At 35.7% G+C, this 15,685-nt stretch overlaps 2 protein-coding genes across 8 annotated transcripts; both read right to left on the bottom strand.

Moving 5' to 3' along the window:
* Window positions 1–442: 442 nt before the first annotated feature.
* Window positions 443–4,565, bottom strand: LOC147837184 (uncharacterized). 2 transcript variants are annotated; one of them, XM_087241141.1, is made up of 4 exons: window positions 2,545–4,565; window positions 2,040–2,136; window positions 720–873; window positions 443–636 (listed from the first exon to the last, which is right to left on the bottom strand). In XM_087241141.1, exons 1-4 carry the CDS (start codon window positions 2,866–2,868, stop codon window positions 612–614), a joined length of 600 nt encoding a protein of 199 aa, XP_087097267.1. In that variant the 5' UTR covers window positions 2,869–4,565; the 3' UTR covers window positions 443–611. The 2 variants fall into 2 exon arrangements, with proteins under 2 accessions (XP_087097267.1, XP_087097266.1); XM_087241140.1 differs by having other exon boundaries at window positions 443–873.
* A 792-nt stretch (window positions 4,566–5,357) lies between these two features.
* Window positions 5,358–14,876, bottom strand: dapk3 (death-associated protein kinase 3). 6 transcript variants are annotated; one of them, XR_015478741.2, is made up of 10 exons: window positions 14,834–14,876; window positions 14,044–14,131; window positions 10,509–10,869; window positions 9,377–9,506; window positions 9,249–9,297; window positions 9,130–9,156; window positions 8,893–9,045; window positions 7,644–7,689; window positions 6,166–7,564; window positions 5,358–6,015 (listed from the first exon to the last, which is right to left on the bottom strand). XR_015478741.2 is itself a non-coding variant. In XM_087241137.2 (9 exons), the coding sequence occupies exons 2-9, from the start codon at window positions 14,103–14,105 to the stop codon at window positions 7,031–7,033; spliced, it is 1,362 nt and encodes a 453-aa protein (XP_087097263.1). In that variant the 5' UTR covers window positions 14,106–14,131; window positions 14,834–14,876; the 3' UTR covers window positions 5,358–7,030. The 6 variants fall into 6 exon arrangements, 3 of the variants coding, with proteins under 3 accessions (XP_087097263.1, XP_087097265.1, XP_087097264.1); XR_015478740.2 differs by having other exon boundaries at window positions 5,358–5,998; window positions 6,151–7,564; XR_015478742.2 differs by having other exon boundaries at window positions 6,151–7,564.
* Window positions 14,877–15,685: the final 809 nt, after the last annotated feature.

The following is a 15,685-nucleotide window of genomic DNA, read 5'->3' on the forward strand; positions in this document are numbered from 1 at the left end:
TTATTAAATAGCAATTTTTATAGCATTTTAAATAAAATTTTATCATTTTATTTATTTTCATTTATAATAACTAGTAAATATAAACCCATAATGTAAATAAATACACACACACACACACACACACACATATATATATATATATATATATATATATATATATATATATATATATATATATATATATATATATATATATATATATATATATATATACATACTAGTTATTATAAATAAACATACACATATTTATTTATCAACAGAACAAACCGCTATTATAAAATGACTCCTAATTAGTCTAACATGCCTAGTTATAAAAAAAAGAAATTAGTTATTAATAAAATCTACTCTTGGAAAATATGTTCAAAAGAATTACAATTTCTACAGACCTTCAGAAGTTCCTCATTGTCGCCTTACAAAAATTACAAAAAAAATAAAGCAAAAATATTTTCCCAACTTTATTGCCATAACAATAACAAAAACAATCATAAGACGCTTCGTGGTAGCAACGTTACACAATTATATAATAATAAAAGACACAGACAACCAGATAGCCGCTGCTTTAAATGACATTTAGGCTCCATATTCATTCCCAGTGATGTTTTCTTCATTTGTTATCCATCAACTTCGCAGTTTTCTCTGCAAAACAGAAAAAGAAACAAAATGTAAAAAGTTTTCTGAAAAGACTGTATAGATGTGCTAGTCTGGGCGCAGTCACTGACACTTGTTTGGCGAGGTGAGTTGTTTTGGATTGACAGGCTTTCCTCTGACTCTCGGCTGCTGCCTGCTGACTGACCGCAGCGTCACGTAAAGACACGCAGGCGTCCACATGATGAGACTCACCGGCCACACTCACCCGCACAGACTCCAGCAGAACTGCAGGAGGAGCAACAATACACAGTTTCTGACCATCACTTCATTCTGGACTCAAACACTTGAGTGAGTTTATATTAAAACCGAAATAATCATTTTCCAGCGGTGTATTAAACTGATTTTGTTTTTATTACAGGACTCAAACGTTGTCAGGCATTGTTTTAATCATTAATCCTTCAACTGTCTGCTTTACCAAATAGTTGACCATATTTTGACTGTTTTAAATAATGACTTTTAAAGAATGACTATTAAATAATGATTTACTCTCACAGCATTGTTGGTTTACAAAAATAATCAAACAAATATAATCCTGTTGCACACTTGATTTTGGTTTATTGTAAAAACAAAAAAAAGAAAACATGTTAAAGTAGAATCTATTTTATGGCATATTTAAAAAAAATAAAGATTATTTAGTGTTCAGAAATGTTTTATTGTGATTTTTTTTATAAATTGTTCTTACACTTCATATTTTCCGAGGTTTTATTTTATATGTAAATTCTGATACTTTTAACATAGACCGACATATCAACCATTTGGTAGAGGTTGAAATTTATAGGAAATTATGGGATGTGTGAAAATGCATTGAGTGTGTTAACTAGCAACATTAGGAGTTAATAAATCCAATCCATTTTTTTTCTTGGTGGGGCAGTTAAAAGGTTAAGGAGACCATATTTTATGCAACAGCGTTTCACAAGTGAATACATCTTACCTAAGAATCTTTGTAAAGCAAGAAAAACTGTTCGAGAACATCATATTTGCAGTATTATCAGAATGAATTATTAATCATAAAAATTGCAGAAAGTCTGTCATATGACTAATACTATATACTACTTATTGTTAATAGGAATAATATTAATTCTTATAATAACAAGAAGTTAATTATTAACAGTATGTGTGGGAAAAAGTTTGGGACGATGCAAAAATGACCCTTTTGCTTTATTGATATCATTGTCTTTTCCTTAAAACATGCATGGAACTGTTTTCATGTTTAAAAGCACATTTTTATAAACTTATCATTATTTAATTCCTAAGTAAAATAAATACACAAACCACAAAAATATAAAATGTGACTCTGAACAAAGTTTTGAAAACATTTAATGATGCCTCTTAATGAAACAACTTTTTTTTACATCATTTTTTTAATATATCTCCATATTAGGATTTCTTACCCTCTTGTTGAGCCAGTTCAGAAGATTGTCTTTCATGTTCACTGCGATACACAAGTCTTTGATTTTCCAAAGTCGTTACGTTTTCCTTTAAAATCATCTAAAACAAGAATTAATCAACTTAACCATAATAATAAAGATCTTTTACTCTATATCTGCTCTTTATTTAACTACCCTTCCAAACTGTGGTGGTTCAGTTCACCCAAAACTGAAAATTTGGTCATCATTTACTCACCCTTCAAAACCTGTTTGAGTTTCTTTCTTCTGTTGAACACAAAAGAAGACATCCTAGAGAATGTTAGAAAGCAGCAGCCATTGGCTTCCATATAATTTTTTGTTTCTGCTATGGATTTCAATGTGTGCTGGTGTCTAACATTCTTCAGAACATCTTCATGTTCACCAGAAGAAAAAAACAAAAACAAATGTTTACATGAGTTCAAGCTAATGGCGAGGAAGCGTTCACTTTTGGGTGAAAAATCCCTTTAACAGAAGGCATCATGGTACTCACTTGCAGTTGCAGACTCGCAGTTAAAGAAGTGTTGATTTGCTTGTGGATCTCTAAAATATAGTCCAGCTCCTTGTTCAGTCTGGTTTGATTCTCCAAGCTCAGCTGCAGTTCAGATTTCAGGACCTCTTCCTCTTTTTCCTTCATCACTTTGGCTCCCTCCATCTTTTCCATTAAGGCCTGTTGAGCAGTTTTGCATTGTGTGACACTTGCAAATGGAGGCCATGTGGCCCAAACAACAATGACGATTAGAGAGATGGTGGACCACAGCGTGAGGAGAGCCAGCATCCAGTTACGGGCCTTCTGGGAAGTGCTGGACCGGGCCATCCTGAGGAAGATCCTAGGAAAAAACTTCTGCTGTGTGCTATGCAGGAAGGGAAGTGTGTGTGTGTTTGTGGAGGTTTCAGAGCTGTGTTTTGCTCTCTGGGCTTCGTCTCTGAATGTAGGGGAAAGCTACGTCAGCATCTCTGCCATGTTATTTTAAAGACCTTATCAGTGCTCGGAGGAATAATTGCACATTACTGTTATTGAAAACATCTGGCATTTCCCTGGAGACCATTCTTCTCATGACATTGTGCTTCTTGGAGTCTCCATAAAATCACAATCACTGCATTTTGGCTTTTATTTCAAATATGTTAGCCTTAAAGGGATATAGTTCACACACACAAAAAAATAAAAGATTCTGGCAAAGTTTACTCTACCTCAAGTGTTTTCTAACCTTTATGAGTTGAACACAAAAGAAGACATTTTGAAAAAAGCTGAAAACCTGAAATCGATGACTCCTATAGTATTCATTTTTCCTTCTATGAAAGTCAATGGTTTTCAGCTTTCGTCAAAATGTCTTCTTTCATGTTCAACAGAAGAAAAAAACTCAGAGGTTTAAAAATATTTGACAGTAAATAGTGTGTACATTTAAATTTTTAAGTCAAATAACCCTTTATGGCGGGATATGCGTTTCAAAACACTGACATAATTCAAACTTTTGACCACAAAACCAGTGAGAAGTTAACATTTTTGGAGACTGAGGTACATATGAAAGCTACACTCAAAACAATATTTTTGTTGCTTGTTCAAACTACCCATTAATAATGAGTTGAAACAACATAATTCTTAAGTTTTTTGGGAACAAAGTAATTGTTTTATGTTCAATCAACTTATAATTGTAAAAAATTAATTGTTAAATTAATCAACTTGTGTTGGGACGACAAGAAGGGATTTTGTGAAACACCGTATTTTTTGTAAATAAATAAGCCTTTCATTGATGTTTGGTTTGTCAAGATAACCCGATGTTTGGCTGAGACAACTATTTGAAAATCTGCAATCTAAAGATTCTAATAAAATTTAGAAAGATTTTTAAAGCAAATTGGCGATACGGTGGCACAGTAGGTAGTGCTGTCGCCTCACAGCAAGAATGTCGCTGGTTCAAGCCTTTGGATGGGTCAGTTGGCATTTCTGTGTGGAGTTTGCATGTTCTCCCCACGTTCGTGTGGGTTTCCTCCGGGTGCCCCAGTTTCCCTCACAGTCCAAAGACATGCGGTTTAGGTGAATTGGGTAAGCTAAATTGACCGTAGTGTATGAGTGTGAATGAGAGTGTATGGATGTTTCCCAGAGATAGGTTGCAGCTGGAAGAGCATCTGCTGCGTAAAACAAGTGCTGGATAAGTTGGCGGTTCATTCCGCTGTGGCGACCACGGTTTAATAAAGGGACTAAGCCGAAAAGAAAATGAATGAATGAATGAGTTTTCTAAACACATGACAAGTTGTTAACAATCCCAGTTTCACTTACAAATGATTCAAACTAACATATTTTTATGTAACAAGTTTGCATGATGCCAAACACATGCTTTTCACTGACTTTGTGGGAACGGTTTCAACAGACCGATTCAACAACAAATTCTGATCAAATGTCCAGCTTAAGTAATACTTGCTATGGACAATCGGTTTGATCTGCTAGTTTCATTAGCAGTAAAATTAAAGCCACCACTTACTTTACTTTTATTTAAAAAAAGTCATACAGGTGTGATTAGACAACAGTTGACAAAAGAACTTCAGTATTTTACGGTGTTTTGAAACCGATTAAACCGATTATTCATTCATTCATTTTCATCCTGCTTAGTCCCTTTATTCATGGGGCGCCACAGTTGGGGTCGCCAAGTTGGTCAACAACCACCAACTTATCCAGCACATGTTTTACACAGCGGATGCCCTTTCAGCTCCAACCCAGTACTGGGTAACATCTAAACACACTTGTTTACACACATACACTACAACCAATTTAGTTTATTCAATTCCCCTATACTGCATGTCTTTGGACTGTGGGGGGAGCACCGAAGAAAACCCAAGCGAACACAGGGAGAACATGCAAACTCCACACAGAAATGCCAAGTGACCCAGCCAGGACTTGAAGCAGTGACTTTCTTTCTGTGAATGACAAAAAAATAAAAAGAGTACAAACTAGAAGGATCATGTTGAAGCCAAAGGCAAAGAGAGATACGCACTGCTGATTTATGTCTACATCTCATGGGAAGCTAAAACTGTTCTCAGAATATTCATATATGCCATGTAGTTTAAAGTTGTCAAAGTAAACAGCTGCATCGACATGACCCCAAAAATGCAAATGTTTACCTCAGCAGCAAAACACCATAATGTTACAATGGAGATGGAAAAATCTTTTGTGTAATTAAAACTGGGGGACTTTCAACATCTCTAGACATGTTGCAAATGAAGATAAAGAGTTTATGACAAATGCTGGGATTTATGTAACACCCCACTTGACCTCCCATTGCGCTCACACACACCAAATAAAGACACGCTGACTGTGGTCTTCTTCAGTACTTTTATTCGAATGGGTTTTTCGTATGTTTATATAAACGTAATAAAACGACACAATAATGGATACAGTACTGTAAGCAAACAGATATTGCCATGACTTTAACGAGCACAATTATTTCCTGAGAGATAATTATGCTCATTTACATATGGAATGTCACACACAAAAAAAATGGAATGTTCGAAGTGCGCTTTATGCAAAAAACAAAATAAAAGTCTGTCATTATTTACTTGCCCTCGTGTCATTTCCCAACCTGTATGACTTTGTTTAGCAAACCGCAAACTGTTTTGTACATACTATGAAAGTCCAAAACAATTTTAACCTTTACATTCCTTATTAGAAATAAAGTCATACTCGACGTGGAAAGAACTGAGAGTGAATAATAATAATTTTGAGGTGATCTATTCCTTTAAATTGAAGCAGCTTACCAAGTACTATATATATCTACCGCTCACCCAAAGACAGCATTTAGGACCATTATACATTTTAAAAGTAATTTAATTTATCTCACATCATAAAATAAGGATCTGATTTGCATAGGAAAGCAGACATGCAGCACCACAAATCAATTGGCATCTTAAAATTCCTCATAGAGGATTGTGTAGTGCAATGTTTCTCAACCCTGTTCCTGGAGGACCATCAGCTCTGCATATTTTCCATGTCTCCTTAACCAAACACACCTGATTCATCAGCTCATTAGCAGAGACTGAAAGACCGGTAATGTGTGTAACAGACAAAGGAGACATCCGAAACATGTAGTGTTGGTGGTCCTCCAGGAACGTGGTTGAGAAACACTGGTGTAGTGCATTACTTTTAATGTACATTAATATCCTTTGTGTTGAGTGCTGTAATTGATTCTCAAATCTTAAATATATATATATATTTTTTATCGACTATTCCAGCATGTATAATTGAGGCTGCGAGTACACAAGCTAAATGTTCGCTTCAGCTGCAACAAACTGATACTACTGTATATTGCACAAGCGAACAGCTCATTCTTAATGCATGCTCACCTTTAGAGGAAAAACATTTTTAACCGATCGAGCATTTGTTCTAAGAGTAGCACGAACCCTACAGGATTACATGAAGCTTAACGCAATATTTAAAGTTTAGTTCACTTTCTGAATGGAAGTTTCCTGGTAATTTACTCGCTCCCTTTCTTCTTACTTTCTTTAGTTGAAAATTAATGAAGGTTTTTGAGGAAAACGTGAAGTTTCTCAATATATTGGACTTCTATTGTACTCAGTGGATTTAACATCCAACCTGCTGTTTTCATGCAGCTTCAAAGGATTCCACAGACGAAAAAATAAGCAAAACGATTAGTCATTATTTAGAAGATCATAAACTTTTAAACATAAATATCAGATTTCTTTGGGTAAGACTATTATTCCTCATCTGAAATCTTTTAGAGTAGTTTAAAAACTACTGAAGACCATAGAAGTCCTCTATATGAAGAGAAAAAAATCCAGCATATTCTCCCTAAAAATCTTGATTTCTTATCGACTAAAGAAAGCAATAAATAACTCTGATGAAAAGGGGGCAAACAAATCATTTAAAAAAATGTCAATTCTGGATGTGAACTAATCTTTTAACACTATATATCTCTGAACACACCAAGCGAAGATAGTAGATAGCCATTATTAGATTGAAAAAGCAAACCTCAAGCCATGCTGGTGCTGCGAGTGTGGTTTTCAGCTGAAATGGTGCGCACCAGCTCCTCCACCCAGCGCACCTCGGAGTCCATCTGCTCAGCCAGAACTTCGTATCGGTTCTCCAGTCGTCCGAATTTGCGTTTGAGGGCATTAGCTGACAGCATGGCAGCGCGTGCCTCCTCCTGGCTCTGTCTGCGCAGGGCTTGTGCTTTCTGCAGCTCCTGTTTGATCTGACTGAGGTCTGCGGCGATGCTTTCGTTCTCCTCTTTGTACCAGCTTTCCTTCTCCTCATATATTGAGAGCAGAGCGGTCACATCCTCACCACACGATCGTTGGTTTTTCTCCAGCTCTCGCAGGCCTTCTTCGGCCGCTGCGATCTCCTCCATGACCTGGGAGAATCGCTCGAAGTTGATGTAGGTGTTGTTGGGAGGCATGCTGGAGTGGGATTTGATGGTGTACTCTTTGAGACGGGTGGTCTTCAGACGCCTGCGTTCAGGCTTGCGCTCGCTCTCTTCGGGTCGAACATTTCGTCTCTTAATGACCTGATGGGACAAGAACTGTGTTAAACACTGAACAAATGGTGGCACAAGTCAAATGGGAGGAAAAGTAAAATATTTGAACCTTGATCCACGAGTGCTGGAGACTGTCCTCGATTGTCATTCTCTTTCTGATTGTTAAAAGCAGATATGAAGATAAATGTCAATACAAACAAATGAAAATATTTGGTTTGCTAATATTTATATTTTTAATTATAGTATTTACAAATGTTTCAAATTAACTTTATTAGTATGTCATTCTGTTATATGCCAATGTCATGAAACTGAAAAAACTAAATGGGGAAAAACATATTTAAGGTTAAATAAGGTTTAAAATAATTTTTAACTGATTTCATTTAATTACTGATGATTTTAGCCACTTTTCCACTATCAGGCCGAATGGTTTTGTTTACTTAATTCCAATCTGACTCTGACTGTGTGTAGTCAGCAGGAAATGATTTCATTTTTTACTGTGGTGCTATTACCAGTACTCTTTGGAATGCAATACAAATGCACCAGTCATGCAATAGGTAACAATATGGACCATGCAAAATGGACAGTGATCAGATGTTTTTAGGACATTTACTGATGTTTTCTTTATTGAATGACAAAAAAACCCCACAAATATTTAAATGCATAGTGCTCTTCTGTATTGTGCAAATCATACATAAACGATTTGTTGCCTGCTTAGCTATTTCGGCTTACTTTAGGTCAAACTATACAAACTATGAGTCTAATTAGATTTTTTTTAGGCTTTATATAGACACAAACACCTATATTATGAGAATTCAGTCTTGTGGAGTGTTAAGGTGTCTATTGGTGCTCTATATCTGCTGGTTTCAGACTGTTGATTGACTTTTTTTTTTGCACATAGACTGATTGGCATATTTATGCATTCAAAATGGTATGAACCGTTGGTCAATTGGATATCTATTATTTTAATTATTAACATTATAATTTAAAATACAGATCAGAGTGAACTTTTTCTCAAATAAAAAAGAACCCCCCATACATCTTGTTGACGTTCTTCAAGCCTTAATCAAACCCCCCTGTAATTCGCATCGTACTCTTCTCCCTAGCCAGCTATGTAGAAACTGGTAGCCAGAAAACAGACTGGTGATGACATGTGCACACAAGCTCTACCAGCCCAACACAGTTGGCTAACCATGCCAAGAGTTCTGGGCTTATAATGGTTTGTTGCCATGCTGTTCAAGGCTCACATTGAAACACACCTGAAAACGTACCTGACGTTCAGCTTGAGAGTGGAAAAAGCTTATAATGCAATATTTCTGTTTTGTTTTATTTCAGTGACCACATTGGTTTATACTACTAACTTGGGATCCTTGACGAGCAGTCGGCGAATGAAGTCCTTCGCGAGTTCACTTGTGTTGCTGAAGTACTCTTCGTCAAAGTCATAGTTGACTGCTGAAATATTGGTAAGTGTTTCTTGTTTGGTCTCACCAAGAAATGGAGAAGCCCCACTCAAGCTAAGAAGCGTAAATAATGCATTAATATTTGTCAAGCCAAATACAATGTGATCAATACAGCCAAACATGATAACAACTACTTACAGTATATAAGTGATAACTCCGATGCTCCTGCAGGAAAGAAAACAAATGAATCATGACTAATTGTGAACCGAACATCTTAGAGTTGCAATGTAAATTAAACAACTAAACGATTGACTCACCACATATCTGCCTCCAGCCCAAGGGGTTCATAATTTACAATTTCCGGTGCTACGGAAGATATTGGAAATTTAAGACTTTTTAATAAATGTTATCATAACTAAGAGCTATATGCAGCTTAAAATCCTACCAACAAACTCAGGAGTTCCAAAGATGTTTTTAAATTCATTTCCATCCTTAATCTGATGTGCAATTCCAAAATCGATCAACTTGATTCTGGGGTTCGGCACATTTTTATCCAACAGCATTATGTTTTCAGGCTGAAAAACACAGTGAGACAAGACTATTGTAATACATGTAAAAGATTGAGAGTCTTCGTGCATCTACATTAACAAAAGAGCAAAAACTTGTATAGCTTCATATAATAAAAATGATGTCTATTACCAAAATATGTAGTAGAAAATATTTAGAAAATATTCCACTAATATTTAGGGTTTTTAATATTTACATTTTATTCATGTTTTCTTTGTCTAAACAAAGAGCTTAGAATGACCAAGAAGCGACACTCTATTGTAATTTGGGAAACAGCCACTAGACGGCGCGGGGACCATTTTGGAATGAAAACTCCAATAGAACAACAGCATATTATAAGTCAGTAAAATAAACTATTAAAAGTGCTGATGATTTTGATAACAAATATTGTAATGTCGTCTTTCAGGTTGTATCTCGGCTTTAATGGAATTTTTAAATAAATTAATTAAAAACAACGCAGCTGCTTGCCATCGCGACAGTAATGAGATCCAATGGACGGCCGATCACTTTCACTCCAAAATGGCGGAATCTGGAGCTGTTGCTGGGCGCTGCTGTTGCAATGGAACGTTCTATTGAGTGTCGCCTCTTGGTCATTCTAAGCTCTTTGGTCTAAATAAAAATAAAGGTACAATAAAACTTTTATCTTTTGGTGGTCAACACAAACAGGAGTTAGAACTTCAACTGAATATTGATACCCTTCAATTGAAAATTACATCAAAAAATCCCAACAATGTGGTATTGTATTACTGTTTTGAACTCCCAAGTTGTGTTGCCATAAAAAAGGAAACAAACAGTGCTAGTAGTTCAACCGTGAGCAACTTTCGAATTTCAAGTACTGTACAACTAAACTAATGACCCTCTAATTCAAGATTTTATGTTTTTTTTAAATAGCTTAAATCTTTTATTGGTTTTCAACTACATATTTTAGTAGGAGACATAATTTAAGTTATATCAAACCATACAAGTTTTTTTATCCACGGTATCCCATAAAAAACAAAACAGTATTGTACCTTCAAGTCAAAATGAGCGATGCGTTTAGAGTGGAGGTAGTGAACTCCGTCCAGAATTTGCTTGAGGAACTGCGTGGCCTCCTCCTCAGTAAGTGACTCCTTCTCAGCCAAAAAGTCAAAGAGCTCTCCTCCAGACACCAGCTCCAGGATCAGGATCACATCGGTCTTGTTCTCAAAGATGTCATGGAGTGTGATGATGTTGCTGTGCTGAATCTCCCGAAGGATGTTCACCTCGCGCTCAATCTCCTCCCGGCTCACGCCTCGTCTGCTGGAGGACAGACGCCTCTTCTTGATAAACTTGGCAGCATATTCAGTTCCGCTGCTCTTTTCTTTGCATTTACGCACAATGGCAAACTGGCCACTGGGAAACACAGTTCATTGAAGCAGAGAAAAACAACAATTAAAAAGGGGAAAATTATGATGTTGTAATAGTTTGAATAGGATATACAACGTGCAATTTTTGCTTTCATAAGATACGATGCATTTTTTTAGGCTTTATAATTCAGTCCCACACATGGGGTGACCAGGCCCCCTGGTTTCCCAGTGCTGAAATTGAACCTGTATGTGTTACAAATATTCTTGGCTTGTAATATTAAACTCTTATAAGAAAGAGAGAAGAGAGAGAGATGCTCTGAATGCAGTAAAACTATTATTGTTTTCCTTTGGCCATGTTTTTATTCTGGAATATAATGCATTTTCCTCGTAACCTGTCAGGTCATAAAATGTTGTTATACATCACTGCATCCGAATAATTTTACTAAAGACCCGCTCCTAATGTGTAGTCATAGGGTATAGCCTTCAGGGGCAACGCGTAGTAGAGTACAGCCGTTTTTACCAACCTTGTTCCTGGAGGCACACCAACAGTACATATTTTGCTGTTTTCTCTTCTCTGATTGGCCAACACGGCTGGGTTCACTCCAAACAGGGAAGATGTGAATGAGGCCAATTCTGCGCATTTGCAGCAAATTAATAGTGTATTCTGCATTGTTGCGCCTCTGAACTCACGTTTGCATAAACTTGAATGCAATGTATTCGTGTAATATACTGAATTTCCCATCTGGTGTGAGCTTTATATTAGTGTCATTATCGCCACCTGTTGATTCGGCATCCCTATAACATGCATCACAATGCATTTTTGCGATTTCATGTGTAAAGAGATTTATTTAAAAAAACAAAAGCTAGGAAAACTGTTCATAAAACTACCCGTGTGTGTGTGGACATGGCCTCACTTATCTGAAGCATTCATTTCAGGTTTACGAGGTAACATTTCAGGTTCTCTTCTAATGTTCTGATGATTTGATTCAAGTGTGTTTAAATAGGAAGAGAGTGAATACTGTTGGTGTGCCTTCGAAAACAGGATTGGGAAACAGTGGTGTACAGAATACCCAGCCTGATGTCACGAGGAAACGTAAGTATTTTACGTTTTGCCAGTTAAGTGGCTAATTCGTACAAATTCGTATGAGTTCAGTCGAACGAAATTGTACGATTTTAAAAAGGAGGCGTGGCACCTAACCCCAACCGTCATTGGGGGATGAGCAAATCGAACTAAATTATACGAATTAGATCATACGAATTCATATGAATTAGCCAATAAATCAAAAAGTTACGAATTGCTGTGAGATTGTGTTGGAATACCTTGTTATTATCGATACTAGTGGCCATTAAGTGAACTACTGTCTGAATTTGTGCATTGCCATTTTCATGCAGAAATAAGCCACTTTTGACCAATCAGCTTTCTTACATTTACAATCACTCTCATTGGTTGGTGATTATTGTTTCGCGCACAGTGAGCAGCGAAAATAAACAATGGTATAGTGGCTTACACAAATAATATTTGTATTTTCAAAATGCCAGAGGCAGTAAAGCATATATTATTTGTTTAAAAATTACAAGTAAATATGACAATGAGTCTGATCAAGAGAAGATGAAACTGCACCCCTGGATCAGGATAGCAGGAGACAGAAGCAAACTCAAGTCAGCCAGAAAACATGACGGAAAGGAAACTGGGCTCTTCTTGAATATTAGACAGAGTGGGTCATCTTCAATAGTGAAGTGAACCGAATGTGATGTTAGTAAACTGAAAAGTGATGTTTCATACGATTTAAATTTGTAGTAACATGTTTGTTTGATCCATGGTTGACCCATAACGTTATATTGCACAAATAATTAAAGACTGTTCAGAAATGTGATGCTTTTTTTTATATAACCGCTTAGTTGGTGGGCGTCTGTCACTGTAACTTTTATTTCCTGGTTTTGTTCCAGAAATTGTTCATTAACAAATTAAGCACTAGCTATAACTAATAAAAAGCACTTGCCTCTCAATAACAAATTTAATCCAATAAAATGCTATGAGAAAACAGCATTTAAGAAAGCACCTGGACATAATATGTGTTAGTACCAGCTCTACAATTCACTCACATCATGTTGACGAATTAGATAACAATAAATAAATAGATCACACTGTTATGATAAAGTTTGACAAATTATTACACTCTTGACTATAGATTTGGAAAGGTGAAACTATAGTTTGTACAACATATTGACATATCTGCATTTGGTTTACCTTTTGTTTGTTTACTTTGTTATAAGTGATTCACAAAATTGTAATAAAAATATACTTATACATAAAGTCTTAAAAACAGATACGTTAAATTTGACTAAATATAAGGCTACATCACCAATTTTTGAAAGTTTGTTTAAGAAACAAGCCTAAATGCAAAAAATGACATAAACGAAGTACAAACATTGCACAAAATAAAACATTTACTGTAAATTTGAATAAAGACTTTATTAAACCATGAGCAATAACCATTTTAGCATATCCTCCATTGCACATTTAAGTACTATTTATAATAAAGTTGTTCTGTCATCTGTGGCTTTAAATACTTGAGCTGATAAAAGCAGGTCTGGCTGCCAATGTTTTTATCATCCATCAGCTGGAAATCATCAGCAGCATCAGCATCTTAAAGTGACTCAAACAATGTTGTTCTTCTGTGCTGTTATTGTTAAAGTTATGATGTGGAGCTCTCTATTCTTAAAAAAATAAACACTGTAGGGATCATTAGTTACTGTCCTTGTGTATTTCTCTAATAGCCTCACTATAGTCTCTTTTGCAGTACAGCTGTTCTCAGGCTCAGACACTGAGCATGTGCATTTTAAAGCAGTGATGTCATGCTGCAGCAGAAACCTCTACATCCATATATAGGAAGAAAGACTAGGCTTGATTCAGTGTTTGCAGATGATTAAGTGAGTGTGCTGGGCTTTTTTTAAATTGCAGGGCTCTCATAATGTTTGTTTTTGTTCTGCACTGATAAGCACAAACACTACATTGCCTTGGCAACTCTAGGACAAACAGTATGACCTATTGCTTTAAATTCTACATCATTACAGAACTTTACTGATTTCTTTATCAAAAATAAAAATAATTTTTGAAGCATTGATTTGCTAATTTGAATTTTAATCATTGTTTTATCTATTAAATGTAAAATGATTTAAGTAGATGTAGAGTTTCAAGGAGTGAAATGGCATCTCTTACCTTCCTAACTCCTCTCCCATGTCATAGTAGATCTCCACATCCTCCTGCCTGAAGCCAGCCATGATTTGCTGACCTCAAATTAATGAGCCTGTTAGAAAGGAAACAAAAACCTGAGTTGATAAGACTTAATTGAACAATTTTGACTAAACCAGATGCTGACACTTTAATGACAATGGCTATAAATGGTTTGTCAGTGTTGTGGAAAGTCAACATACTTCAGTATTTGCTTTAACCTCAGAAAAATGGACTTTAAATTGACATGGGAATGTGAACTTGCATTAGCATAATTTGCACATTTTATTCCTACTTACGTCATTACCCACAGTAGAGGGTTGCCAGTTTTTTTTTTTACTTTTCTGTCTATATCAAAGATCTTTAACAGTAGATAATATATCATTACTACAGTCCAGTAGAAATTACAAACATCTCGGAATCTGCAATAAGTGTATATCAAGCCTTAATACGTTAAGATAACAACTAACTTAGCTTATTTTAGTGTCACAGTCGAAAATAAGTTGAAAAGTTACGAAAGAGTTCGTAAGACGAATACAAAATAACATACATATATATTAATAATCCACAACATATCTAACGTTAACGTTACCGAAGCACTAATTCCAGGTAGCCATCTGGCTAACTTGTAAAAGAAACGACTAGCGATCAACGAGCAAGCTACGTTCGTTGACAAATAACGGAATACATATACAGGATATTATCTACCATATAAATAATAGTATCCAAAAGAACGAATTGTGGATAAAAAACAAACGCTGAGAGTTTTTTAACATACCTTAACGTCGCCGCATTCCTCAGCCAATGGGTATTTTCCGGTTGCTGCTCTCTGGAGAGGAGTGGCTTATTCTGCGACGTCACCGACCCTCCACCGCAGGATGATGTCAGCTGGCGTGTACCTGTTATTAATAAGAGTCTGCCAGGTGTTTGTGCTGTGATCTAACTTTAAAACTGCGTGTTAGGGCTTGTTTTGCACGTTTCCTTCGTCAGTGCCATATCATGTGTAGGCCTCAATGAATATATAATCTAATGGTTAATCCAATATTAAAAGAATAGGATAATATATTAAAACTGGCAGCATCAGTCGCGTACTTCATGTCCACTGTTGTTTAGAACCACATCTGTGTATCTTAAGCAAGCGGAATAATTTCAGTCGACGCACATGTGATATGCTAGTAGTTTGTAACTAATTCCTTAGTTTGTTGAAAAATAAACATGTCTACTGTAATTAGTAAAAAGGATAACGATTAAAGTCTATCAAATAAGAAAGTTTTTAACATATTTTCACAACATTAAAATTGTATGTACTTTTTTTAATTTAGCAAAACATGAAATACAATACTAAACAGACAAACATATGTATTTGTTTCTCGATAAACACACACAATTAAGATATTCATATTTACTTAAATCGTAAATTAAATTGCCAAATAAATTTAATTGCAGTTTTTGGACATTTATTTGATCTGTTATTGACTAAATTATAGATAATAGATATAATAATAGATAGTGCTCAGCAGATATGATGACTACAGCACATTTTTAAAATTAATTTTTTTATCCATTTCTCGGTGACCCTTTACAAGTGGGAGGCACAGATGCAAACTGTTGTAATTCCTACACTGTTCAC

Source organism: Danio rerio, chromosome 2 (assembly GCF_052040795.2).
Source record: "Danio rerio strain M-AB ecotype USA chromosome 2, GRCz13ab, whole genome shotgun sequence".
NCBI classification, from domain to species: Eukaryota; Metazoa; Chordata; class Actinopteri; order Cypriniformes; family Danionidae; genus Danio; species Danio rerio.

What these genes read in the sequence shown, in the direction of transcription:
- LOC147837184 (XM_087241140.1), bottom strand. Translation starts at nt 2,868, where the DNA reads ATGGCCCGGTCCAGCACTTCCCAGAAGGCCCGTAACTGGATGCTGGCT. An exon ending in CTGCGAGTCTGCAACTGCAA is followed by an intron (nt 2,137 to 2,544) that starts GTGAGTACCATG and finishes TTCTTGTTTTAG; the next exon opens with ATGATTTTAAAGGAAAACGT. An exon ending in TGAACTGGCTCAACAAGAGG is followed by an intron (nt 874 to 2,039) that starts GTAAGAAATCCT and finishes CTCCTCCTGCAG; the next exon opens with TTCTGCTGGAGTCTGTGCGG.
- dapk3 (XM_087241137.2), bottom strand. Translation starts at nt 14,105, where the DNA reads ATGGCTGGCTTCAGGCAGGAGGATGTGGAGATCTACTATGACATGGGA. An exon ending in ATGGGAGAGGAGTTAGGAAG is followed by an intron (nt 10,870 to 14,043) that starts GTAAGAGATGCC and finishes TGTGTTTCCCAG; the next exon opens with TGGCCAGTTTGCCATTGTGC. An exon ending in TGGAACTCCTGAGTTTGTTG is followed by an intron (nt 9,298 to 9,376) that starts GTAGGATTTTAA and finishes TATCTTCCGTAG; the next exon opens with CACCGGAAATTGTAAATTAT.